General features: G+C 50.7%; 2 protein-coding genes across 3 annotated transcripts in view; one reads left to right on the top strand and one right to left on the bottom strand.

Moving 5' to 3' along the window:
- The window catches only part of LOC141998465 (butyrophilin subfamily 1 member A1-like), a 42,302-nt gene extending 20,574 nt beyond the window's left edge, over positions 1–21,728 (top strand). Inside the window, exons 5-8 of one of the 2 annotated variants that reach the window (XM_074971316.1) lie at positions 747–854; positions 2,529–2,561; positions 7,915–7,941; positions 20,813–21,728. In XM_074971316.1, coding sequence (XP_074827417.1) covers positions 747–854; positions 2,529–2,561; positions 7,915–7,941; positions 20,813–21,366 — 722 coding nt within the window. In that variant the 3' untranslated portion in view covers positions 21,367–21,728. The remainder of the gene's footprint in view (positions 1–746; positions 855–2,528; positions 2,562–7,914; positions 7,942–20,812) is intronic. The other variant, XM_074971317.1, reaches the window with a different exon arrangement.
- Positions 1–26,543, bottom strand: part of LOC141998456 (butyrophilin subfamily 1 member A1-like) — a 321,911-nt gene that overhangs the window by 54,144 nt on the left and 241,224 nt on the right. The gene's annotated exons all lie outside the window — the stretch shown is intronic.

Raw genomic sequence — 26,543 nt, 5'->3', positions numbered from 1 at the left:
CCAGCAGAAGGTTGATTTTCCTTTTTGGTGGTTCAGGTTTGGTAGTTTCCATATCGGAGTGTTGCTCTTTATGACATCTGAAAGCATACTCCACACCTTGTCCCTCTCAGATTTTGGAAGGAACTTCACATTCTTAAACCTTGGGTCAAGTGCTGTAGCTATCTTTAGAAATGTCTCATTGGTATCTTCTTTGCGTTTTGTCAAATCTGCAGTGAAAGTGTTCTTAAAATGAACAACATGTGCTGTACACTTTGTACTCTGTGTTGTAATTGAAAATGGAGAAGAACATCCAAAAATATTTAATAAATTTCAATTGATATTCTATTGTTTAGCAGTGCAATTAAAATTGCGATTAATTGCAATTAATTTTTTGAGTTAATTGCGTGAGTTAACTGTGATTAATCAACAGCCCTAATATTTATATTTCACCTCTATATCCTAAATATATCTGATACATTTCAGCATTGGCTACAGGAGGATAGCTGTAACACAGTGGAGCTCCACCCTATTCCCTCCCTACCCCCGACATGTCCCCTCCCATTAATTAACTATGTTCAGTAACCAGGCTAAAGCTTGGACTTTCATTGACTTAATAAAGCTTAATAAACCATAGAGGAGCCACATCTCCCTGTGTGTGTATTTCCCTGTGAGACTCTTTTAGCTAGTCACAGTGTCATCACTGTCACAGTGTCCTGCCTTCATTCTGCATGTGTTTGCTCCCAAGTCAATGGCTCTTTCTCTTGCAGAGCTCTTTTTCCCACGAGTCAATCCTTGGACGGTGGCTCTGGGTGTGATCCTGGCTGTTCTCCTTTCCCTGGCCGGTTACTGCTTCTGGAGGCAACACAGAGCAAAAGGTGAAGTAACAAGAGGGGGGAATTTGATAGAGAGAGAGAGAGAGAGAGAGGGAGAGAGAGAGAGAAATTGATGGATTGATTGATTGATTGATTGAAAAACAAAAACAAAAGTAGAGATACTGGGGTTGCCAACTCTGACTGAAGCTATTCCAGGAGATATTTTTCCCAACATGACATAACATCATTTTCTTAAAATATCCTATTAAAATCTCCCGGATTGCTTTCAATAGTCACTGGGAGATTAGATAGTGATTCCGGGAGACTCCAGGCCAATCCTGGAGGGTTGGCAACCCTAAGAGATCCAGGGATTCAGTGTTTGGAGGAAGTGTCAGGCAGTGGGAGCCGGGCTGAGGGTGAAGAGGGTGCTGAAAAAATGATGACTTTGTCTGAACTGAGAAGTGTCAAGTGGTTTCACCCCTTCAGATCTCACTCAAGGATCCCAATTGAATGTGATTCTGAACTGTTCCGCGGGGATTAGCATTGCTCAGATTGAAACACCATGTGGGGCTCAGTGAGCTGGGCTTGGAGTGCTGACATATGTAACTTGGCTGCTTGCAGGAAAAAACAGAAAGCAAAGGGGGGGGGTTTCTTAGGGCCAATTCTGCCCCCCAGTCGGTGCTTGCAGCCCCCCACCCCCCCAGTCTAGCTGGGTAGGAGCGGCAGAAGGACAAAGCAGTGGCTGTGAAAATGGACAGGTTAGCAATTACCTTATCTACACTAAGATTTGTTCAGCCTAAGATCCTGCTGACCTGAGCATCCAGCTAAAGAAAGGCACCTTCACCCCATTCTTCCCCCCCATCTCCCATCTATCGAGACCCTAGGAGGAGCTGTTACCACTTATCATTAGGACCAGGGGCAGGTACCACCTAAAAGGTCAGGAATTGGCCTAGGATTGAGCCAACCAAACCCCATCCCTTATCCAGGTCAATGTTCCATTCCCATCACTCACTTCCCACCCCCATCCCCACATTCAGGAGCTGGGGCTGTTCAGGGGATGGGCACAGAGGGGAAAAAACAGATCAGACAGGAGTGTGACAGGGCCCAGGCAGCAGGGATGGCTCTTGGGGGAGACACTTAAAGCAGCCCCTAGAGGTGAAGGTCAGTGGGGCCCAGGCAGCAGGAATGTTGAGACAGATCTGTCTGCCTCGCTTTCGTAATTACAGAAAAATTACATGAATAGCAGGAACCGTGCCATAAACACCACAGGGTGAAATCTCACCTCTCATCCTTTTCCCTCCCTAGATACCCTACGATCTGATATGGAGAGGAGGAAAGATCAATGTCTGGGCTCATTACATTGACTGACAGTAGAGTTATCCCATGAACACAACAGGGTGAAATCTCACCATTATTAATTAACTGTTGAAACAATTTCCCAAGGATTGTGGTGGATTCTCCAGCACTGGCAGTTTTCAAATCAAGATTGGATGTTTTTTTTCTAAAAGATCCTCTATAGGAATTGTTGTGGGGACTCCCATGGACTTGTGTTATACTGTGTCAGACTGGGTGATCACAATGGTCCCTTCTGGCCTTGGAATCTATGAATGGATGATCTTTCACCCTGTTCTCTCTCTAGAGACCCTGCTGTCTGGGCCAGTTACATTAACTGATATTAACATTATCCCCACAAACACGACGGGTGAAATCTCATGTCTCTCCCTTTTCTCCCCCTAGAGGCTCTGAGATCTGAGATGAAGAGACAGAAAGGTCAGTGTCTGGGACCAATGGGATGGGTTGAAGATTTCATGTCATGTCAGTCTAATTAGCTCACTTGAGCCAACTTAACTCAATTGAAAGCCACTTTTAAAGCAGTGGAGTCAGAGTTTAACACTTTTAGCTCAGTTTTAGCAGATGGAGTTACAGCCTGTTTTAATGAGTGATGGGGCACATCTCCATATCGGCACCAGAGCCCAAGCTGTGAGCTCAGGGGCTGCTCGTGCTGACACAGACGGGCTCTGAAGGGGAAGGAACCATTTGTCCTAATAAACCCCCCCAGGAATTACAGAAATGGCACCTTGAGCCCAGGGTCATGAATATACCAGCCCAGCTCAGTCAGCCTCATTGATGGAGACCAGGGCCGGCTCTAGGTTTTTTCCCGCCCCAAGTAAAAAATTTGCCCCCCCAAGCTCTGACAGTGCAACTGCCCAAGCAAAAAAAAAAAAAAAAGAATGGTCGGAATGTCGCCCCTGGAATTGTGCCGCCCCAAGCACACGCTTGCTTTGCTGGTGCCTAGATCAGGTCCTGATGGAGACTGTGGGTACATCTACTGTGCAAAAACCCACCCATGGCTGTGAGTCTCGGAGCCTGGGTCAACTGACTGGGGCTCGCGCTGCAGGGCTAAATATTAGCAATGTAGACATCCCTGCTCAGGCCGGAGCCCAGGCTCTGAGACCCTCCTCCCTTGCCGGGTTTCAGAACCCAGGTGCCAGCCTGAGTGGGAATGTCCGTACTGCTATTTTTCAGCCCCATAGTGTGAGCCCCAGAAGCCTGAGACAGTTGACCCAGGCTCTGAGACCCACCTCTGAGGAGTTCTTTGCAGTGTAGACGAACCCGGAGAGACTTGTCCAGTATTTAACAGGATACTCAGAGGGGATTCTCCTGTGTTCTGGCCCTTCCATACCCTAGTAATGTGGGAGGGGGCAGAATTTTACCCTCAGTTCCACCCTGCAGTGACTCCATACAATAATCATACAGGTCTGATCAATGCAGAGCAGTCTGTGAGGTTCTATATTAAATAAAACTGATTTTTAAAGGCACACAATGTTTTTCAATGTTCCCCTCATGTTGTTACTACAGGGCAGAGTTAAGGTTGTTTAGGTGCCTTAGCTGCATTTCTAGACCACAGCATGTTTGGATTTCTTTTAAATTTAACCTTAGTTCTGTATCTCCTGGGTGTATAACACTTTAGGGATAATTACAAGATCCCTGTAATGTGTTTTACCCTTAAGTTACAAGTATACGTCCTCTCAATATTAGCTCTATATTAAGAGGAATTGAATTGTGCATTATGGCCCAGATCTACAAGGAGATTTAACACCTAAACGCCAGACATGGCCGACTCAATCCCAGTTTTAGCCACTGTCATCCACAGCCCCCGACTTGGCTGACACCTAACCCTGTAGGTGGCTAAACTGACTTGGTACATAAATCTCTGCTGTAAAAGTTCTCTCTGTGTCTAAGTTTCTGCCTTGGGCACATGGAGCACACGGCTGCCTCATTCTAGATGTTTGGGGACCTATCTCCCTCCTGTGCCCCAGAGTGACATACAAACTAGGGGAAGGTGGGTGGAGGACCATCGATCTCACCCATGGGGTCTGATCCAATAGATGTGCTCAGATGCCACCCAACACTACACAGAACAGAGGTGGGAGACAGGGAGGAGGCAACCCTCCCTTATAATAAACCTTTAGCCCAGGGGTTATGGTGCCCAGCTGGGATGTGGGAGACTCTGGTTTAGGTTCCCCCTCTCTGCAAGTTGAAGAGAAAGGATTTGAACAGGGATTTCCCACCTCTCAGGAGAATGCTCTAAGCACTGGGCTATGGGACATTCTGATGTGAGTGTCCTTCAGTTTCTTTTGTTCAAGTTGTTACATTTCAATTAAATATTAATTGAGAATCACTTTGTAACCCCTCTGCCCCTCGGCCATCTTGTGTGCAGCATGGCAGGTGCCTTACTCTGTCTCACAAGACGCACTGAGGTGCCTAAGCTGCCTGGCTCCAGAAGAGAGGCTCCTGGCTGTGGATTGCTAGCAGAGGGAGGATCCAAACTCCTGAGAGGGGCGGGACTTAGCACATACCCCTCTTGTCGGCATCTCCCATTGGCTGGCTTACATGGCTCCTAGCACACTGGGTATTGTGGATCACATTCTAAGGCGCTTGCTTCTCCCCATTCATTGTACAGGGAGATCTGTGATCCCTGAGATTGTGGGCGCTGAGATTTGACCAGGCAGATCATTAGGGACCCCAGTGAGAGCCGTCTGACTAGAGTGGGAAGGAGGGACGTCAGACTGGAAGGGATCTGAGACAGTTGGAGACATAAGCATTGTTTGCAGACTGGGTTCACTGAGTTCGGAGATAAAGGGGAGGAGGGAGATGGGGCAGTACCTGGAGGGGTGGGTGTGGAAGAGGGGCAGGTTTCTGAGTAAAGTTAGACATGGGCATAAATATTTTCAGGGTCAGGGCCCTAGATTGTAACTCTCTGGCGTAGGGATTCTGTCATCTTCCAGTCTGGACTGTGTGTGTGTACAGGACCTAGCACAGTGGGGCCCAGCCCTGAGTGTGTGCTTACAGGACCTAGCGCCATGGGGCATGGCCCTGAGTGTGTGCGTACAGGACCTAGAGCAGTGGGGCTCAGCCCTGAGTGAGACCTCTAGATGCTACTGGAATGCAAATAATAATGTGCAGTGGGGCAGGAGACTGGCCCTGGGATATGGAGTTATGGCAGGGGATGGGGCTTACAGGTGTGTGTGTGTGTGTGCAGGGGATGGGGGATGAAGAGGGGTAGGTGGGTGGGGGGTTGTAGGGATCAGTGTGGGAGAGACAGATGGTAGTGATGTGGAGCCAGGAAGCCCTGCTCTCTGGTCCACGTTGATGTATGCAGTATCTGAGGTGTATAACAAGTATATGTAACAGCTGGGGCAGGACAGGTTTAGGATTGCCAGGCGTCTGGTTTTTGACCAGATCACCCGGTTGAAATGGGACCCTGGCAGCTTTGGTCAGCACCGCCAACCGGGCCTTTAAAAGTCTGGTCAGTGGCGCAGTGGGGACCCTGGGTCAAGGCAGGCTCCCGGAAGTGAACGCCAGGTCCCTGAAGGACATAGGCACATGGGCAGCCAGGGAAGCTCGTGCGCTGCCCACACCCCGAGTGCTAGCTCCGCAGCTCCCATTGTCCAGGAATTGTGACCATTGGGAGCTGCAGGGGCAGCGCCTGCGGCTGCGAGGGCAGTACACAAATCCTCCCATGCCACACATGCACCTAAGTGCCTCAGGGACCTGGCGACCGCTTCCGAGAGCCGTGGTAAGCATCGCCAGGACCCTGCACCCCCTCCTGCACCATAACCCCCTGCCCCAGCCCGGACTCCCCTCCAACACCCAAACTCCCTCCCAGAGCCTGCAGCTCTCCACATCCCAACTCCCTGCCCCAGCCCTGAGCCCCCTCCTGCACCCCAAGCCCCTCATCCCTGGCCCCACCCCAGAGCCCGCACCCGCAGCCAGAGCCCTCACCTGTCCCACACCTCAATCCCCTGCCCCAGCCTGAAGCCCTCTTCCACACCCTGGATCCCTCATTTCTGGCCCCACCCGGAGCCTGCACCCAAACCCATGCCCCACCCCAGAGCTCTCTCCCACACCCCAGACAACTCATCCCTAGCCCCAGCCGGAGCCCTCATCTCCCTTCTGCACCCCAAGCCCCTGCCCCAGCTCGGTGAAAGTGAGTGATGGTGGGGGACAAAGAGCAATGGAGAGAGGGGGGATGGAGCGAGTGGGGGGCAGGACCTTGTGGAAGGGGCGGGACCTCAGGAAAGAGGTGTTTGGGTTTTGTTCAGTTAGAAAGTTGGCAAGCCTAGACAGGTTGGGTCCCTGCCTCCATAAGAAGCCAGCTCCTGTGCTGTGCTCTGCTTAGCGCCTTCTGGACAAATCTTGCAAAACATTCGTATCACCAGTGAGGAAGACGTTGCTGTTAGCTTGGCTATTGTGCATTAAATTTTGAGACTCAACGTTAGCACACAATGTCTTTTACTTTCCAGCGGAATACGAGGCAGTGAAAGGGATGTGTGTGATTATGCTTTAAATTGGAAAAGGAACAGTCAGGACTATGTGTGCAAAGAAATTTTAGTGTAAAAAATTAAGGTGTTACTGTTACAGGTAACGTACACGAAAAGGGGAAATCCAGGTATTATCCAGAAATAATGGATGGGAAATTTGTGGTCTTGAAAATGAATATTAACAGTTTAATTTTTTCAACATCAACCCTTGGAAATACTCTTAAACATAAACAAACAAATTTCACTCCCTGACACCACAGACACCCTGTAACAAGAACAATAATTATTTTATACCAATAGGGCCCACCCGTATGAGTTCTCCACGCACATGCTCCCATGCCCATTGGTTTGCTTGGAGCAGGACTGGGCCCCCTGAGCCCTGTTGGCTTCCACACACAACCGCTGTAGGACCAGGCACATGGGTATGATCCCACTGAAGCCAGCAGGAGTTGCAGATGCTCAGCACCTCTTGGGGTCACACCTGCATCATCCACATTATGGAAACACTTATAAAGGAAGAGTTCTTTGAGCTGGAGACCCAAATTTTATGCTGTGCCAGGATCTGCTCGAGGAGGGGACAGTGAGGGAGCTAGTTATGGCTCCCTGATTCTCAGGCTGCCCCAGGGGCTGCTCTAATTTGCTTCAGCTGCCTGTGGTTCCTGAGATTGGTGATTGTGCTCTGCTCTGCCCCACCACACCTCCTCCCAACCCCTCCCACCCTGGCAAGCCTCCTACACCAGGATGGAGGGGGAGGTAGTTGGCACAGGAGCAAGCAACGCTGCTTTACCCCAGCTGAGCTCTCCCTACGCCAGGGGAATTCTCTGATGTCCAGGGCCTGGTTCCTGCCAGTCTGTGCCATCCCTGCACACAGTGACCGGAGCAGGGGAGAGAACCGAACCCTTTATCACTGTGGGCCCCATTCTGCCACCCTGACTCACATGAGTGGTCCTCACTGGTGCAGTCCCACTGATTTCTGGGGGGAGGGTTTGCAGGATCAGGTGCGATAAAGCAGAAGCCCTAACTACTGATTAGGAGCCTAATCCTGGTGTCCTCACTCAGGCAAAATTCCCACTGAAGCCAATGTAATTTGGATTTAGAACTGGGCATTTATGTAATTGAGAATCTCTCTTATGGATTCATTTATGTTCTTTTTTCCCTTTTCTCCCCTCTCATTCCCATGGACCCTCTGGCAGAACTGGGTAAGCTCCGTTTCTGGTTTGTGGAGTTTGTTTTTCACAGTATGTGACTTGTAGAGCCTGTATTTCAATTCTGTAAATTCTCACGTCTGATTATTTCAGGACTCATCAGAGCCCGAAGATATGCAGGTAACTGACGCTGATACTGCCATAGTCCCTCTCAGTCCCATTCCCTGGGATATTCGGTCCCTGCTCAGTCCTCTTACAGCTCTCACAATAACTAAGGGGTGGGGCAAAATGTCATTGTCGGTGTGCAAGTCCGAGGGTTTGGTTATTCACACCCCCACTAGGGTACCTGCTGTGGGCGGGGAGCTGGTGCAAACAGACAATTGTTTTACTGCTCTCTGTTGCTATGATATAGCCTCCAGTCAATGAATTGTTTATTTCACTGCTGACCATTTTTGGCAGAAACATCCAGTTGATGAGCTTATCCAGCCCTGCCGGGTGCAATAGCAGAGTGGATGGAGGGCAGGGGGGCAGCTGGTGGCTCTAGAAGGGTTGCTGGGGTGAGGAACAAGGAATTTAAACCTCCTCTCCCCACACTTAGGACTTGTCAGCATGGGGAATTCATGGGGAAGAGCCCAGAGTAGCTAGTGTGGAATATTCTGCACTCATATTCTTCCAATGTGGATTAACAGAAATGAGACAAGGGCACTCTTAGCATGGAATAAGGGTGTCCACACAGGCAGCCAGTGCTGAATAGCTGTTCTGCACTAGCTACTCAGGGCTTTTCCCCATGTTAAGTTTACTCCCAAGGGAAAGAGGAGAAGCATCCCCTCAGGTCCCCTCCTAGGGTCCACAAGCCCTGACTACCCTCTGCTGTGGCAATGCTGTGCCTAGATCTGCTGGTGTAACAATGCTGGTTCTGGCAGGACCCAATTGAGAGTGCCAATTGAGGACAAATTGCTTAAAGCAGGGCAGTTACGGCCCAAGGCTGGGATTTCTGTGCACACCAAGGCAAACCAAACCAGGCAAAGAGAGAAGACTTTGGTTTTACCCCACTGGCTAACCACAAGTCACACAAGCAATTCCCTTAGACACTCCAGTTTCTCAGTATCACCACCAGTGTCACTCGTTATGGGGACGAATGGTTATGAAAACCAAGACCCCAGTAAAAGAAAAAAGGTTCTCTCGATCCCAAAGGACCAAGCCCCAGACCCAGGTCAATATACAAATCAGATCTTACCCACAAATCACGCTGTTGCCAATCCTTTAGAATCTAAAATCTAAAGGTTTATTCATAAAAGGAAAAAGATTTAGATGAGAGCTAGAATTGGTTCAATGGAATCAATGACATACAGTGATGGCAAAGTTCTTGGTTCAGGCTTGCAGCAGTGATGGAATAAACTGCAGGTTCAAATCAAGTCTCTGGAGGACATCCACAGCTGGGATGGGTCTTTCAGTCCTTGGTTCAGAGCTTCAGTGTAGCAAAGTCCCTCCAGAGGTAAGAAGCAGGATTGAAGACAAGATGGAGGAGCTGCAGCAGCTTTTTATATTCTCTTGCCATGTGGTCTTTCTTTCTTTGTCCCAAAGACAAGCTGTCCAGCACATGACCTGGAAACACCTCAGAGTTCTGTCCATAGGCAGGTCCCTGCATACCTTGCTGAGTCACAAGGTGTATCTGACTTCTCTCAATGAGTCAATTGTATAGCGGATGGTCCTTAATGGGCCATCAAGCAGGCTAGGCAGAGCTGACAGCAACTTGTCTGGGGTGTTCCCCAGAAGCATAGCACAAGTTTGAAATACAGACAGTATAGAGCCAATATTCATAACTTTAACTACAAAATGATGCACACATATAGACAGCATAATCACAACGAGCAAACCATAACCTTGTCTTAGACACCTCATTTGACCCCCTTTATATAAGATTTGGTGCCACTACAGGACCTTGGTTGCAACAATGATCTATATGGTCCCAGTTCAAGTCAATAACGTCACAGCTGGTTCCTAGGTCAGCACTTTAACCACAAGAGCATCCATTCACTACTCCGATAACGGTCAGGACACTAGACTGGGTGGAGGGGCAGTGACAGGGGAGGGCTCGGGGAGCAGAGGCCCGTAATGCCAGGGGACTGTCACAGAACTTGAGTCTAATGTGCTGCCATAGGACATGGACCTTGCACATATGCACCGTGCTAGTGCCCAGCGCCTGGGTGAGTCAGTGTGAATTAAACCAGCCCAGGAGTGGGGGGGGGGCAGTTGGTGCTGGGAAGCCAGGTGAGAGCAGGGGGTTCTGAGGAAGGAAGGAGGAGGAGGTGGTTGGATGATGCTCAGCAGCAGGGAGTTTGTTCCCTTCTCCCACTTCCACTACGCCTGGAACAAAGGGAGAAAGAAGGTGAGTGGGGTTGGTAGTCGGGGAGCAGCAGGAGGTGTCAGGTGAGGGGCAGGCAGGGCAGAGCCTGGGGGTGGGGACAAGGACTGGAGCCAGTGAAGGGGATGGCAGTGGGTGTGAGGGGGCTGTGACGAGTTTGGTCACAGAGATCCCCTTGGGAATGCCACCTGATGTGCTGAAATTACCTCTGAGCCCATTTTCACTGCCAGCTTGGGATTCCAGAACCCTGCCTTGTTGAGCCAGACATGCTAGCTTGCTGCAGTACAGACCCAGCGTCTGGACCATGCCCCCAGAGCTGCAAACTTTAACTAAAAACAGCTCAGCATCTGTCTCCAGCACCCAGATACCCAGCTCCTAATGGGATCCAAACCCCAAATAAATCTGTTTTACTCTGTTTAAAGCTTATACAGGGTAAATTCATAAATTGTTCTTCCTCTGTATCACTGATAGAGAGATATGCACAGCTGTTTGCTCCCTCAGATATTAATCACTTACTCTGGGATTATTAATAAACAAAAGTGATTTTATTAAGTATAAAAAGTAGGATTTAAGTGGTTTCAAGTAATAACAGACAGAACAAAGTAAGTCACAAAGCATAATAAAACAAAACATGCAAGCCTAAGCCTAATACATTAAGAACCTGATTACAGGTAATATCTAACTCTCAAAGATGTTCCAATAAGCTTCTTTCACAGACTAGACCCCTTCCTAGTCTGGGTGCAATCCTTTCCCTGGTACAGTTTTTGTTAGATCCAGCAGACATCTCAGCTGGTAAGCAGGGGTTTTCTCATGACTGGCAGCCTCCTTTGTCCTGCTCCACCCCCTTTTATAGCTTTGGCACAAGGCGGGAATCTTTTATCTCTCTGGGTCCTCACCCCTCCTTCTAAATGGAAAAGTACCAGATTTAAAATGGATTTCCTTGTCAGGTGACATGGCCACATGTCAATGTAAAACCCCTAGTCTCCATTCCCCTTGGGCTGGCCCACACGTACACAGGCAGGCTTTCAAGTAACTAAGCCATTTGCAACTGATTGTTTCTGGAGCACCCTTAATGGCCTCCACTTAATATGTTTACATCAGTGATACAAGTTTATATCTTATTCTCCTAACTCCACATATAGAAGTAATATATGCAAACAGATGGGATGAACACACTTAGTAGATTACAAGCTTTCTAATAACACCATACAAGGGGTATTTAGCGTAAAGCATATGCCAGTTATGTTATATGCATAAGCATACTTCCATAAAGCATATGCAGTGCAACGTCACAGGTGTGTGTAGTCCAATCTATAGATTCTATGTTGATTACTTAAAATTTTTTAGTTATCACTTTGAGGGTTAACAGGCTTTTGTCCCAAGATCAGGCCCAGTATTATTTAAATTATTATATAGTTGGGAACCCCAATGTGCACAGCTGCAACACTCACACTATAGGAACTCTTTTATATTTACAAATCGTTTATGAATACATTTAGCAAAGTCACAAACCTCCCAACTCAGGAAGGTGGGTAGAGATACTACAGAATGTCCATCTGCACATTCATATATTTATATCATTTTCTGCAAAACAACCTCAAATGGTAGCCATATTTTTATACGATGGGCCAGAGTTAGACGGCAATGATCAGAACAGAATGGCAGGGCAAGGCCCTGAGTCACTCGCTGGCTGCTCCCGGCTGGCCAGGCCCAGGGTCTCCAGCAGGGCCCTTGGTGCTGGCACCGCGCTGGCTGCCAGAGCTCCCAGCCCCTGGCCCAGCCCGGCCTGTTGTCCCAGCGCTGACCCCTCCCTTGCGGGTGGTGGGGGGGACCCTGCTGCTCTCAATGGCTGAGCCCCCCCCGCCGTGGCCTCTGGTGCTGCGCTCGCAGGCTCAGCCCGTGCCAGGGCCAATGCGGCGCTGCTGGGGCTGCTCCTCCCTCGGCACCTGGGTTCTCTGTGTCTGGGGCAAGTGGCCGGGCGAGTGGGCAGGGACCTGCTCAGAGACACACGCCCTGTGCTGCACCCAGAGGGCAGAGACCAGCCAGGGCTGGGCAGCAAAGCGCCACTGCGCTGGGATTAACCCTTTCCTTCCACCCACCCCAGCAGCCCCGGCCAGTCAGTGCCACTCGACTGCCCACGCTCTGACCCCAGGGACCCGGGTCTGGCAGCTCGGTGTTGTCGCTGGGTGAATGTGTGGAGCAGAGAAACCAGGGCTCCCTGCGCCCCAGGGTCCCCGTGTGCGATGGGGAAGGCCCCGCGCTGCATGCAGCCCTTAGGGGCTGGGCAGTGAGTTTTATTATTGATATAGTGCCACGAGTGAGCCAGGCACTGCAGAGACAGAACAAGGGGCTGCCAGCCCCACAGGGCTCCTGGTCTGAGTGCAGACAAGGTCCCGCAAGGGCAGCAGCAAACACTGGGGGAGGGGGTACGAGGCTCCCATTGTGGGGCCAGCCACTCCCTGAGCCCATCCTGTGCCTGTCTTCTGGGTGTGGTAGACGGTATTGTAGTGACCCTGATGGCTCCATGCTGGGCCCTGGGTCACCCCCAGGGAACAGGGCAGGGCAGAGGCAGCCTGAGGTCGGGGGGAGCTGGAGGCTGTGGGGGAGCGGGAGCAGCCTGGGAGCTGGGACAGGGACACTGGAAGCCAGGCGGGTGGCCCACAACCCTGTGCTGTGTTCGCTCCAGATTTCCACTCTGTGATGCAGGCTCTGTTGGGGTCAGATGCTGCGGTGAGGGGCCCACCCAGCCAGACTGAAGAGAGCGAGGCTCTGTCTGCATGGGGAAGGGGCAACAGTTCTGTTAAATGGGTTCCAGTTTTGTAGACTCATCTTGTGGTGGTGCCCTCAGGTACCACCCTCAGCTGTTTCAGGGGGTCTTGGCAAGCGTCTTGCCTCAGTTTATCCTCGTCAGCACTCCTTAAATTCTGCCCCACAGTCTAAAAGATCTGAGAGAAAAGTCCCCTCCTGGGGTCCACTCTGAGTCCAAGTAAACCCCCAAATAAAATCTTTTCCTTCACTCTGCTCCAGCTTCCAGCTCTCACTCAAGCTTTTCACTGTCCTCAAGTCAGGAGTCCTCAGCCCTCCTTCCTGGAGCTGGGGTCATTTCAGACTGTGCCTTTGTTCTCTGCATCCACTTTCTCCAGCCAGGGGCAGTTCTCTAGGGGTCTGTCTTGCTACAGCTGTTGCTCTCATTGTCATCTCTGGCAGCGCCTCCCCCTAGGGGAGCTCCTCTCTGTAGGGAAGTGGTTCAGAAACTTTTTTGGTCATGCCCTCCCTTACCTGGTTTGCGCCCCCACTCCGAGAGCTGCGGTCTGGAGCTTAGCCAGGAATGGGGCGGCAACTGGGGCTAGGAGCCATGGGCCGTGGTTGGGAGTTGACCGGGAGCCACGGGCTTCAGCCGGAAGTGAAGTCGCTGGTGCAGCCCGAGCTGCAGCTGGGGCTGCAGTTGGGGCTGGGAGCTGGGGACTTCGGCCGGGGGCAGAACCACAGTTGGGACAGGAGCTGCATCTGGGGCTTAGAGTGGAGGTGGGGGCAGAGTAAGGCTGGTTGGCGTTCCCTTCCTGCCACCCATGGGGGCTGGTCCAGGCCCTGCCATGCCCCCCAAATGTTCCTCCACACCCTCTAGAGGGGCATAACCCACAGTTTAGGGACCACTGCTCTAGGAGCATCCCTTCCGTGCTCCTTGCTCTGGTGAGCTCTCCTGGGAGCTCCTCTCCTCAGCAGCTTCCTGTCCCTAGGATCCCTTCAGCTGAGCCCTGGTCACCCTTTATCAGGCTCATTAGCTCTTTAGCTGCCAACTAGCCACCTGGGATTTAATTACTTCCAGGTTGGTCTGGGTTGTCTCATTCTCCCTTACAGGCGCCTGTCACAGGTAGTCTGGTCCCTGACTCCCCTCTTGACACATTCCCCCCGCCCGCCCGCCCCCATGAGAGCCAACCTGTATTCAAAGGTAGGCTTGATCATGGCTGACACTTGGTTATGTTCTGCAGCCGGGGGGCGGGGGGGGGGTACTTCCTGCCCTGCTGCCACAAGGAAATCTGCAAGGCCATTGGCCGTAATTTTGCTCTCATCACTGAAGTATGAAGAGACCAGGAGTTTGATTCCCCAACTCTCTATGTAGCACATGTCATGGGTAAAATCCCCCATAGTCTTCAGCATGTCAGAAGAAAGAGGAGTACTTGTGGCACCTTAGAGACTAACAAATTTATTGGAGCATAAATATGCTCCAATAAATTTGTTTGTCTCTAAGGTGCCACAAGTACTCCTCGTTCTTTTTGCTGATACAAACTAACATGGCTGCCACTCTGAAAATAGTTCAGAACTCTTTGGCCATAGCAGAGGTAGTCAATAACACTGGGCTTCATCATTGGTGTAATGGTCGTGTAGCAGATATGGGCTGGCTACAGAGCTTCTCTCTCAGCCACATACACACCAGATGTAAAAGCGGCAAAGAGTCCTGTGGCACCTTATAGACTGACAGTCGTATTGGAGCATAAGCTTTCGTGGGTGAATACCCACTTCGTTGGCTGCCTCTGACGAAGTGGGTATTCATCCACGAAAGCTTATGCTCCAATACGTCTGTTAGTCTATAAGGTGCCACAGGACTCTTTGCTGCTTTTACAGATCCAGAGTAACACAGCTACCCTTCTGATACTTGACACCAGATGTGTTCATCACAAAATCCTTTAATGTCCTGCCAAGTAAGGCTGAGATCAGCTTAAATATGGTATTTTACACACGGTGCTACTTAGTGGTTGAACAGCATAATACAGTTTAGCATTCCTTTACATCTCCCCCTTTACATTATCACAGTCTTTGAAGTTCAGTGCGGATCAGTGTGTTATGTGGTGGAAAAATTAACCACATGTTGTGTTTGGATCAGAACCAAGCCTGAGGCTCCTTTATTGATTACAAGTGCAGGGGGGTAACTGCTCTAAGTAGCTGCTCCCCGATGCAAAGCACACACAGCTTTTTAAAGCTTAAAACCACAGACAAATTACACATACTTTTGTCTTAATTACCTTATTTGGAATATAGCAAAACGAGTTGTTCCTGTTATTGACAGGTTGTTCTTTTGCGGTTAACGTTTTTTAAGCTGTGATGCTGCAATTGCCTTACAATGGAATTTTCCTTACTTTTCTTTTAATGCTTGATACACACAGTTAGCTTGTCCAAAGTTTTAGGCCTACTTGGGAAGTTTAGGCCTACCTGGGTCCACTGAATTTTTCCTCCACAGTTAGGTGTCTCTGAATGGTGTTGGTCTTCTAATTACACAACCCAAACAGGTAACAGCTTGGTCAGCTGGCTGTCCATTAGTTCCAACGACTGACTATGGTCGGTCTGGAATACTTGAGTCATCTTCTTGTTCTGCATCCACCATCTGTAGAGTTTGCTCAGTTGATTGTTCTTTCTGAGGTATAAACTGTAAATGTTGAGTTTCTGTTGAACTCTCCTCTCTTGGTCTTGATCACATACAGCCTGGGTATTGAATTCTTTTTCTTTACAACAGCTGGAATATTCCATTCTTTTTCTCCATCCAGTTTGACACAAACATGGTCACCAGGTTCTAGGCCTCGTAGTTTTCTGAGTGATGTCTGTTGTAAAAGTGTTTACAAGCTCTTTTTGCCTTTTTATTGGATTTGACTACTTTCTACGTGTCTGGCAACTTTGGAGATAGATTCTTTTCCAAAGTTGGGAGGGTAGTTCGGAGTTGTCGTCCCATCAGGAGCTGTGCTGCACTATATCCAGTAGCTGCTACTGGGCTTGATCTATAACTCAGAAGAGAAAAGAATGGATCTTCCTGCTGAAGGATATGCTTGGCTTTCTGTACAGCTCTCAGCCTCTCCATTCCCCTGTGGGTAGTACGGGCTTCTAGTAATATGAGGAAGATCGTATTTTGTTTGGATAAATTAAATTCTACTTCAGTGAATTGTGGTCCATGCTCTGTCACAAGTTCTTCTGGAACCCCAAAATGCCCAAAAGTGCCCTTCAGTTGCTCTATAACACTCTGGTATGTTACGTCTTTCAAGTACACTCTTTCTATATACTTGGAAAAATAGTCCACGACTACCAGGTAAAGATGTCCCCTGAATTCACATAAATCTGCAGCTAGTCTCTTCTAAGGTCTCTTTCATTCAGACTAGCTCCTTGTTAGTGTCACTAATTACTACTGGCCATATCTTTTTTCCCACAGCCTTCTGTAAAAGAGCTATGGGAGCCCATGGGGAAATGTTTCTACCAAGGGCAAATTTAACAGCAGCTCTGGAGTGTTTCATAGCTGATGTCCTGAGCCTGGTCTGCCCGTAACTGTCCGTTTCTGGAGATGTTGACAGTCACTCACTGCAAGTCACTGGGATTTGGGCTCTTAAGTTGAAGTTGAGCTTGGTGTACTTTTGGGGGTAAATAGTTTATTTTCTGAAAAATTATATTTTGGGTTGACTGAAGCTATTCCTGAGTCCACGTCGAGTTTGCTGAATAGTTTCAATGAACAGAAAAATGCCGCCCCTTCCCTTCTAGCCTTTAGCCCCGTGGCTGGGTCCTCAGCGGGGAGCCCCCGGTTCAGTCCCCCCATCTGATGTGGGGAAAGGATTGGAATGTGGGTCTCCCCTCCTTGGGTTAGGGCTGGAACAGCTGGGCTCCAGGTGTCTGGTGTGGGGCTCCCTCAGTCTCTCCTGCTGAAGACACCCCTTATGTCTAAACACGGCCATGGGCATGGGCCAGAGCGTGGGAGTGAGACTGACTCTGCAGCTCAGTGGGTCTGGCCCCCACCTGGGAGCCCAGAGTCCAGCTCCCCTGCTCCAGTGACCCTGTAATTATTGATCCATAATCCCAGTGAGGGGAGGGGTTACGGCCCCTGGCACACCAGTGTCTCTGGCGTGTCGGTGCCCCTGTGCAAACCCCTAGTGCAGATGCGCTGCATGGGTATGAACTGGGACTGGCCCCTGGTGCAGCTTCTCCCAGATGGAGTGGGCAGCAAGTGGGGAAATGCCTCCTCCCCTCCCCACTGCCCCAGCCTCCTTAGCAATGGCCCCTGTTCCCCCCATCACCTCTCAACTCCTGTCCGCCCACTACCTTGCCCCCTTCCAGGGAGCCCAGACACCCTGCCCGTGCCCTAGCATGGAGAGTCCCAGCTGTGCCCCATGGGGCAGGGCTGCACCCCCAGTGTGCGTGGGGATGGCACTAACCTGCTCTTAGTAACAAACCAGCCACACATGGCCCCAGAGCAACAGAGATTCCCTGGGGCCTGCCCCCTTCACCTTCCCTCCTGCCCCCCTTCACCTCCTCTGGCTCCTGCCCCTCCCTTACCTTCCCTCAACCCCTGTGCCGAGTTGACCCCTGCATCTATCCTGTCCCCTCCCCCCCAACCCCAAACTCCTGCTGTTCCCCATGGCCCCTGCCCCTCCCCCTGCCCCGATTTTGTCTCCCTGGCATGTGCCCCTGTCCTCCACCCACCTCTGCCCCCCTGGCACCTGCCAATCTCCTCATGCCCCTGTACCTCCTGGCTCCCGCTCCTCTGTTACCCTTCCCTCACCCCTGTGCCCCTGCCCCTATCCTCACCCCTCTCCCTTGACCCATCCCTTCTTCTCATCCCCTTTTTGCTCCCCTTGGCCCCTTCCCCTCTGCCCCCACTTTGGCTCTCTGGCATGTGCCCCTGCCCTCCACCCATCTCTGCCCCCTGGAACTCACCCCTCCCTTCTCCCCCTGCCGTCCTGGCACCTGACCCTCTCCCCCAAACATCCTCTGCACCCTGGAGCCCACCCATCACTTCACACCCCTGCTACCTCTTGGCATGAACCTCTCCCCTTTCCCCCTCTCCTGCCATTTTTCCCACCCTCCCCTCACACCCCCGCCCCCCTGGTGCCTGCCACTGCCCTCACCCCCTCTGCCCCTTCATGCCTCCCCACCCCTGACCCTCCTCTGCTGTCTTGGCTCCTGCCCTTCTCACCACCCTCAGCCCCGCCTGTTACCCGTCCCTCTCCCCACCCTCTCTGACCCCAGGCACCCTTCCCTTCCCTCGCCCCCCCTGTGCCCACCCCTCCTCTAGCCCCACTCTGACCTTCTGGCTGCTGCCCCTCCCCATTCCCCTCTCCTAACACCTCCCTCTACCCACCTGCCCTGCCTCTCTCCTTGCCCCACTCTGCCCTCTGGTGCACACCCCTTTTTATCGCCCCCCTCTCTGAACCCTGGTGCCTATCCCTCCCTCCTCTGCCCTCCCTGTGTCTGCCCTTCTGCTCAACCCCCTCAATCCTCCTGGCACCTGCCCTTTCCCTTACCCCCTGCATCCTCTTGGTGCTGACCCCTTCCCTCACTGCCCCTGCCCTCCTGGCATCTGCCCCTCCCGTCACCCCCTTCCTCCCTAGTACCCACCCCCCTCACTCCTTCTGCCCCCTGACTCTACTCTCCTCACACCCCTCTGCCCCTATCACCCATGACTTGCACCACCCCCTGCCTTTCTCGTGACCACCCTCCTCTGACCCCTCGCCGCTCCTGGCACACACTCCTTCCCACCCCCCTTCCCTCCTTTTGTCTGCCCCCTTCCTTTTCCCCCTTCTGTCCGCTGGCACCTGCTCCTCCCCCTGCCCCTCAGGCACCCACCTCTTCCCTTGCCCCCCTCTACTCCCAGTACCACCTCTTGCCCATTGTTCTCCCTGGTGCCTGCCCCATTCCATGTTGCACTGTCCCCCTGGTGCCTGGCCCACCCCCTGCCCCATTGCTGTCTGCCCATCTGCTCTCCCTCCTGTGCCCCCTGGCTTTCATCCTCCCCCATACCCCTCTACTCCCCTGGCACCCACCCCTTGCTTGCCCTCCCCACGCACTGATGACCACACCTTCCCTCACACCCCACCCATTTTCCCCTCGTGCCTGCCCCATCTCACATCCCACTACTGTCCCCCCAGCATTTGTCTCTCCCCCACTCTGCCTCATGTTCCTGCCCCTTCCTTCTCCCACCCTGGCCCCCACCTCTCCCCTCAGCACAAGCCCCTTCCCTCACCTCCACCCACTCATGCCTGCCCCTTCCCTTGCACCCCCTCCCCACTGCCACCTTCCCCTTAGTTCTTCCCCCCTCTCCCCTCACCCTCTGCCTCCCTGAAACCTGCGCCCCTCACCCCCCCCCCACTAGTCCCCTGTTGCCAGCCCCTCTGTTCACTCCTTTGCCCCCCTGAGGCCCAATCTGCCTCCATGGTGCCTGCCCCTTCCTTTGCCTGCTCTGCCTGCCTGGTGCAAACCCCTTCCCCTGCCCGCCTTTGGGCCCCCTGGTGTCTGCCCCTCCCCTCCCCCTCTCCTAACCTCTGGGTCCCACCCTTCCCCGCACCCTCCCTCTGCCCCCCTGGTGCCCACATCTCCACACCCCTCTGCCCCAGGGCCCGCCCTTCCCCACACCCCACTTTCTGCCCCCCTTGTGCCCATCCCTCTCTTCTCTCCCCTCCTTGCATCTACCCCTCTGCTCATCCCCCCATCCCTCCTGGTGACTACCCCTTCCCTCGTCCCACCTCTGTCTTCCTGTCACCCACCCTCATGCTCTTCTCCCCCTTTATGACTGCCCTTTCCTTCGCTCCACTGCTGCCCCCTGAAGTCTCCCCTACCCCTTTCCCCCCCATGTCCCTCTGAAACCTGTGCTACCCCTCACCCCTCTTTGTCCCTTTGTCACCTGCACCTTCTCCCACCCCCTCCTTTTCCCCTGGTGCCAGCCCCTCCTTCTACTCCCCCTCTTCCTCCCTAGCGCCTGCCCCTCTGTTCACCCCTTGTGTCCCCTGGTGCAAGCCCCTTCCCTTCCTCCCCATCCCCCAGTGTCACCTGCCCCTTCTCTATCCCACCCTTTGGACCCTGGTGCCCACCCCTCCCCTCATCTCTCTCTTTCCCTTGGCACCAGTCCTGCCCCTTACTCGTACTCTACAGCCTTGCTGCATGCCCCTCCCCTTCTCCCTTAGCCCCCCCCGTGCCTGCCCCTCCCATCACCCCATTCTTCCTCTGTTCACCCCCCCCCCCCCGCAACCCCTTGGCACCTGCCCCTCCTCTTGCCCTCCTCCACCCACTGGTGACTGCCCCTGCCCTAGCCAGCCCCTCTGCCCCCAGGCTCCTGTATCACTCCATCCCCCTGGTGCCTGCCAATTTCTTCCCGCTCCCCCTCCCATAGTCCTGGCACCTGCCCCACTGCTCATCCCCCTAACCCCCTGGCAATAGTCCCTCCCCTTGATTCCCTCTGCCTCATTGGAGCCCCCCCCATTCCCTGTGCCCCCTGGTGCCCACCCCTTTCCTTGCTTCCCTGTGCCCCCTGGGGTCCATCCCCTTCTTCTGCCCCGGTGCCCACCCCTCCCTTCACCCCCTGCAACCCCCGGGAACCTTCCCTTCACCCCCCTTTCCCCTCCTGGTGCCTGCTCCTCTTGCCCCCCCATTGCCCTTGTGCCTGCCCCTCCCCTCTCCACTCCTGTCACCTGTCCCTCCCCTTTCCTCTCCCAGCATCAGCCTCTCCCCTCCCCTCCCCCCCCCCACTGACACCTTCCCCCCCCCACCGCCCCCCGCTCCTCCTGCTCTTTCCCCCCATTGTCTCCTCACAGGCAGATGGACCCTGATTCCCCTCAGGCAAACGCCCCCCACCTAGCGATTAATGGGGAGGCAGGTTAATTTCCCTTTAATCCCAGTGACCAGCCCCTGCCCCCAGCCCTAACTCTGTGACTCTCTCCCCAGTGGACGTGACTCTGGATCCAGCCACGGCTCATCCCAACCTCGTCCTGTCTGAGGATCGGAAACATGTGAGACGTGGAAACACAAAACAGGATCTACCCGACAACCCTGAGAGATTTGATCACTGTTACTGTGTCCTGGGAGCAGAGCGGTTCACGGGTGGGAGGCATTACTGGGAGGTGGAGGTGGGACACAAGATGAGATGGGACCTGGGGGTTTGTAGGGAATCTGTGAACAGGAAGGGGAAGGTCACATACACACCTAAGAATGGATACTGGGTCGTGTGGCTGAGGGGTGGGGAATACAAAGCCAGCACCTATCCCCGGACTGTCTTCACCATGAGCATCAGGCCCAACCGGGTGGGGATTTTCCTGGACTATGAGGCAGGCGAGGTCTCGTTTTACAATGTGACTGACAGGTCCCACCTCTTCACATTCACTGGCACCTTCTCCGGGACGCTCCGCCCTTATTTCCATCCCTGTCGCTCGGGTAAAAATGTGGCTCCCCTGATGATCTGCCCGGTCCCAGCTGAGCTCGGAGGGGATCTCTGTCCCTGACAGTGACCCCCGCGGCACAGACTGTCCCCTTCCAGCACTGCTGCTCTTCCTACCCACAGAGGTGGAGCCCAGTTACTGCAGCAACTGGAGTTTTTGTGCTGACCGGACGCTGCCAGTTTCCCTTTTCAATTGGAGGGTCCAGTCGAAAACCGGACACCTGGCAACCCCCAGCCCTCACCTTGCCCCGTCCCCTGCCCCGGGGGTAACAGATGGTGGGGGATGGGGTCATTCACTCCTGTCAGAATTTTCTACTGCTGTGAAATCTCAATGTAAAATAGGAAAGAAAAAAGATTATTCTAATTTAGAGAATATTATTGTAACAAGATGTAAATACAAGAATATTTTAATTTACATTTATACAGTATTCAGAAACAAGCATCTAAACATATCACACGGCATTGCTAGGACTACTTTTTGTTTTAAACGGGATGCGTTATGAACATTTTCAATGTAATCATTCAGTTTTGAAGATTTATTCACAATATGCCATCCATGGCAGAATGCCCTAAACTTACCTTGATTATGTGAAAATAAATACCCTCACATTATCTTTTGATGTATTCTTTTGTGGTTTTTATCCAGTTTACTGGTGTCTAGGTGGCATGGACTGCTGAAGCTATGTGTTTCTCCTAGTGTCTAACACAGGGAAATGTTAATCTAAAAATAGATAATTTTCCCCTAAAATTTCCTTCAGAAATATCTGTGTTTCTTTCCCTATTTCTCACTGAATTATGTGTAATTACTGTGGTTTCTTATCCAGTCTTATTGTGTTATTAACTGGGAAAATATGTTGGCAAATAGATTAATATACAACATGGTTTCTGCTCTCTGATAAGACAAATATGTGTTCTCACTCAAAATTTACAGCATGAAGTGTCAGGAAGAGATTGCAGGCAATGTTCAAATTTAAATTTCTAACTATGCATGGGCTCTGTCAGGGTTCCCTCCCCACTCTGAACTCTAGGGTACAGACGTGGGGACCCACATGAAAGACCCCCTAAGCTTATTTCTACCAGCTTAGGTTAAAAACTTCCCCAAGGCACAAATTTCTTCCTTGCCCTTGGTATCACTGCCACCACCAAGTGATTTAAACAAACATTCAGGGAGGGCCACTTGGAGCCCTATCTCCCCCAAACCCCTACACCCCCTTTCCTGGGGAGGCTTGAGAATAATATCCTAACTGTGGAAGAAAACGAACTCCACTCTCAGGTTGGAAGCAACAAAATCAGAGACAGCTTTATTCGAGCAATTGCAAGGGAAGAATACAGTTGGCAGAGAGCATCTCTGCCTCAATTTATCCAAAGTACAAGAAATATCAAACATGTATTTATACATTTTAGTAGCATGCATTAATTAAAAACATCTGCAATCTGTTTATGTTATGTCCTGCCCATTCCTGTATTTTCTCACTTCTGTTCTCAAACCCTCTCTATCTCAAGGCTAGGTCACGCTGACTATTCTGCTGTTTCCCACTCTCTTCTGACGTGAGCCCTGCTTCTACAGATCTCGCGATATTAGGCTAAAACTTGACAGAACAGTTGCTCTGTCTCTGACACTTAAATGGCTGCGCTTAAACCCTCTCTTTCTTTCCCTTCTTCCACAGTCCCCCCTTTTGTGCTTCCTTTAGCACAACTAACATTCTTAAACCTCCAATTGCATCAAGCCTTGTATTTCTGTTTCTAGATCAGGAGGATCAGAATCAGCCATATAAGTCTTAACTGGATATAACGATAATGCATGATTAGTATGAACATGAAAGGTATTTTCATTATTACATTTCTTACAAGAACAACAACATATTCCTACACTAAACAAAAGCAATACAAGCATTAATGTCCACATTGTAATAATATGCTGGGGTTGTTTCATTGTCTTAGTTACATAGCACATTACATCATAATTAGCAAACAAAGTAGACACTCTACAGGTTGTATGAAAAGCATGTTTTTCAATTTGATATATATTCTGAAGCACATGGATTTGATCCTGTAAGTCAGAAATTTTCTGAACCTCCAGTAGGAGTGAGCATAAATTTTGAAACCGGTCAGGCATCAAAGTGGTCCAATTAAAAGAAATCTAATACCCAAGGTCCAATTGTAGGGTTTTGTCTGCAGGCCAAGAAATAATGTGATTTTCTGGGCCGTAGTGAAATTAAAATGCACATCTAGCAAAGTGGTGGCCTTAACATATACACAACTATCATTAGCTTGGAACAGTAACTGTCCTGTCAGGGTAGTTGCACTTAAACCCTCTCTTTCTTTCCCTGCTTCCACATAAGCAATTGGTTACAAAGTGAGTACAGACCCAAACACCTGGGTCTTTAGGATACTGAAAATCAATCAGGTTCTTAAAAGAAGAATTTTATTTTAAAAAGGGTAAAAGATTCACCTCTGTAAAATCAGGATGGAAGGTAACTTGACAGGGTAACAAAAGATTCAAAACACAGAGAATTCCCCTCTAGGCAAAACTTTAAAGTTACAAAAAAAAAAAAAAAAAAAAAAAACCAGCAATAAACCTCCCTCTTAGCATAGGGAAAATTCACAAGCTAAAACAAAAGATAATCTAACACCTTTCCTTCCTATTACTTACAATTTGTAATCTTAGATACTTAGTTCAGGTGTGGCTTTGGGAGATGTATTTTCCCTGCCCTGGTTTCTCCCTGACCGGGAGAGAACAACAACAGAACACAAAACAAAGCCTCCCCCTCACCCCCCACTTGAAAGTATCTTCTTTCCCCATTGGTCCTTCTGGTCAGGTGCCAGCTAGGTTAATTGAACTGATTAACCCCTTACAGGTAAAGGAGGGATTTTATGCTACCCTTAGCTGTATGTTTATGACAGGCTCCCCCACCAGTTCCTGCAACCCCTGGCTGGCAGACCTCTTTGGGAATGAAGCAGCAGGCAGTCTGCCAGGGAACCTCCACCAAAAGTCTTTTTATGGTGCATCACAACATAGCAGCAGTTACAAGGAGCCCCCTTCCTGCTCCCTGATTCAGACTTTTATCCTGCTGCTTTCTTCTCAGCACTGAGCTAGTGACCTCATCAGGCTCCCTACAGGTGCAAGTGATCCCCTCTGCCCTTCCAAACCCAAACTACTCAGTCCCTCCTCTATCTGCACCCAGTGCCCTGGGTGTGCTCAGTGACCAGGATGCTGGCTTCCAAAGGGCTCAGTTTGTAGCTGCTCATAGCCCCCTGTCACACAGCCATGAGTGTGTAATTGACCCTTTAGTGAAAATAACACCAAATGTAAACTGTTACCTCGTTATTTATTTCAGAAACTAGATCTGCCAGTCTCTGCTCTGGACAGCCATGTTTTTCCTAATGTCCAACCTAAACCTCCCTTGCTGCAATTTAAGCCCATTGCTTCTTGTCCTACCCTCAGATGTTAAGACCACCAATTTTTCTCCCTCCTCTTTGTTACAATCTTTTATGTACTTGAAAATGGTTATCATGTCCCCTCTCAGTCTTCTCTTTTTCAAACTAAACAAACCCAGCTTTTTCAATCTTGCCACATAGGTCATGTTTTCTAGACCTTTAATCATTTTTACAGATTTCAGAGTAGCAGCCGTGTTAGTCTGTATTCGCAAAAAGAAAAGGAGTACTTGTGGCACCTTAGAGACTAACAAATGCTCAAATAAATTTGTTAGTCTCTAAGGTGCCACAAGTACTCCTTTTCTTTTTAATCATTTTTGTTGCTCTTCTCTCGACTTTCTCCAGTTTGTCCACATCTTTCCTGACATGTGGCTCCCAGAACTGGACACAACACTCCAGTTGAGGCCTAATCAGCACAGAGTAGAGCGGAAGAATTACTTCTCGTGTCTTGCTTACAACACTCCTGCTAATACATCCCAGAATGATGTACACTTGTTTTGCAACAGTGTGACACTGTTGAGTCATATTTAGCTTGTGGTCCACTATGAGCCCCCAGATCCCTTTCCTCAGTACTCCTTCCTAGGCAGTCATTTCCCATTTTGTATGTGTGCAATTGATTGTTCCTTCCTAAGTGGAGTGCTTTGCATATGTCCTGATTGAATTTCATCCTGTTTACTTCAGACCATTTCTCCAGTTTGTCCAGATCATTTTGAATTTTAATTCTATCCTCCAAAGCACTTGCAACCCCTCCTAGCAAGTGTACTCTCTATACCATTATCTAAATCATTGATGAAGATAACATTTAGCCCCCAACCCCAAAGGAAAAAGGGAAAATTGTAAGCCGCCCAGTCCACAATCTTCGACTGAGCCCCCTGCTTCTAAGCACCACATTTAATGGGCAGGTGGAGGCACCGCAAAACCACTCCCCACTACTGTCTGTGACCATGCACCCATTTGGCCATTGTTTGGCAGCATTATGCAGTGCTTGGGAACACAACATCAGACAGATTGGTCCTAGAGATCGTCCAATCCAGGTACTCCATCCACTTCACCCCTCTACCCCCTCCACAACACCCTATCCCATCCCTCTTCAGGAACCCTTCTCATGAGAGTCTAGTATGGCAGGAGATAGATCAACTCCTACGGTTAGGAGCTATAGAACCAGTACCTCAACATCTGCAAGGCAAGGGATTCTACTCTCTTTGCTTCCTAATACCCAAGGGAGGTTGGAGACCCATTCTGGACTTCAGAGCTCTCAACAAGTTTGTCAAGGCTCAGAAGTTCAAGATGGTCACCTTAGCGATGATCATTCTGTCACTGAGACAGGGAGACTGGTTTTCAGCCCTCGACCTACAGGACACTTTCATATTTCATATTTCTACGAGCCCATCGGTCTGCAGATGATAGACTGAAGTTCTCAGGGTATGTATATGGAGCAGCGTACAGAGGTCCTTCATTAGCTTCGACATAAATGGGGTACCTTGGTCTGTTAATATCTCCTTTGGTAGGCCCACTCGGGCAAAGATCCCCACCAACTCTTTAGCTATCGTTTTAGAGGCCGTGTTCCACAGGGGGGCGGCTTCTGGGTAGTGAGTAGCATAATCCAGAACGACAAGTATATATCGGTGGCCCCGGGCTGTCTTTTCCAGGGGTCCCACTAGATCCATGGCTATTCACTCGAAGGGGACCTCTATGATGGGAAGGAGTATTAAAGGTGCACTCAAGTTGGGACAGGGACTGTGCAGCTGACACTCCGGGCAGGATGCACAGTACCTCCACACTTCTTCATGTACTCCGGGCCAGAAG

This window comes from Natator depressus, chromosome 14 (genome assembly GCF_965152275.1).
Source record: "Natator depressus isolate rNatDep1 chromosome 14, rNatDep2.hap1, whole genome shotgun sequence".
Lineage (NCBI taxonomy): Eukaryota > Metazoa > Chordata > Testudines > Cheloniidae > Natator > Natator depressus.
This window is presented reverse-complemented; position numbering and strand designations above follow the sequence as displayed.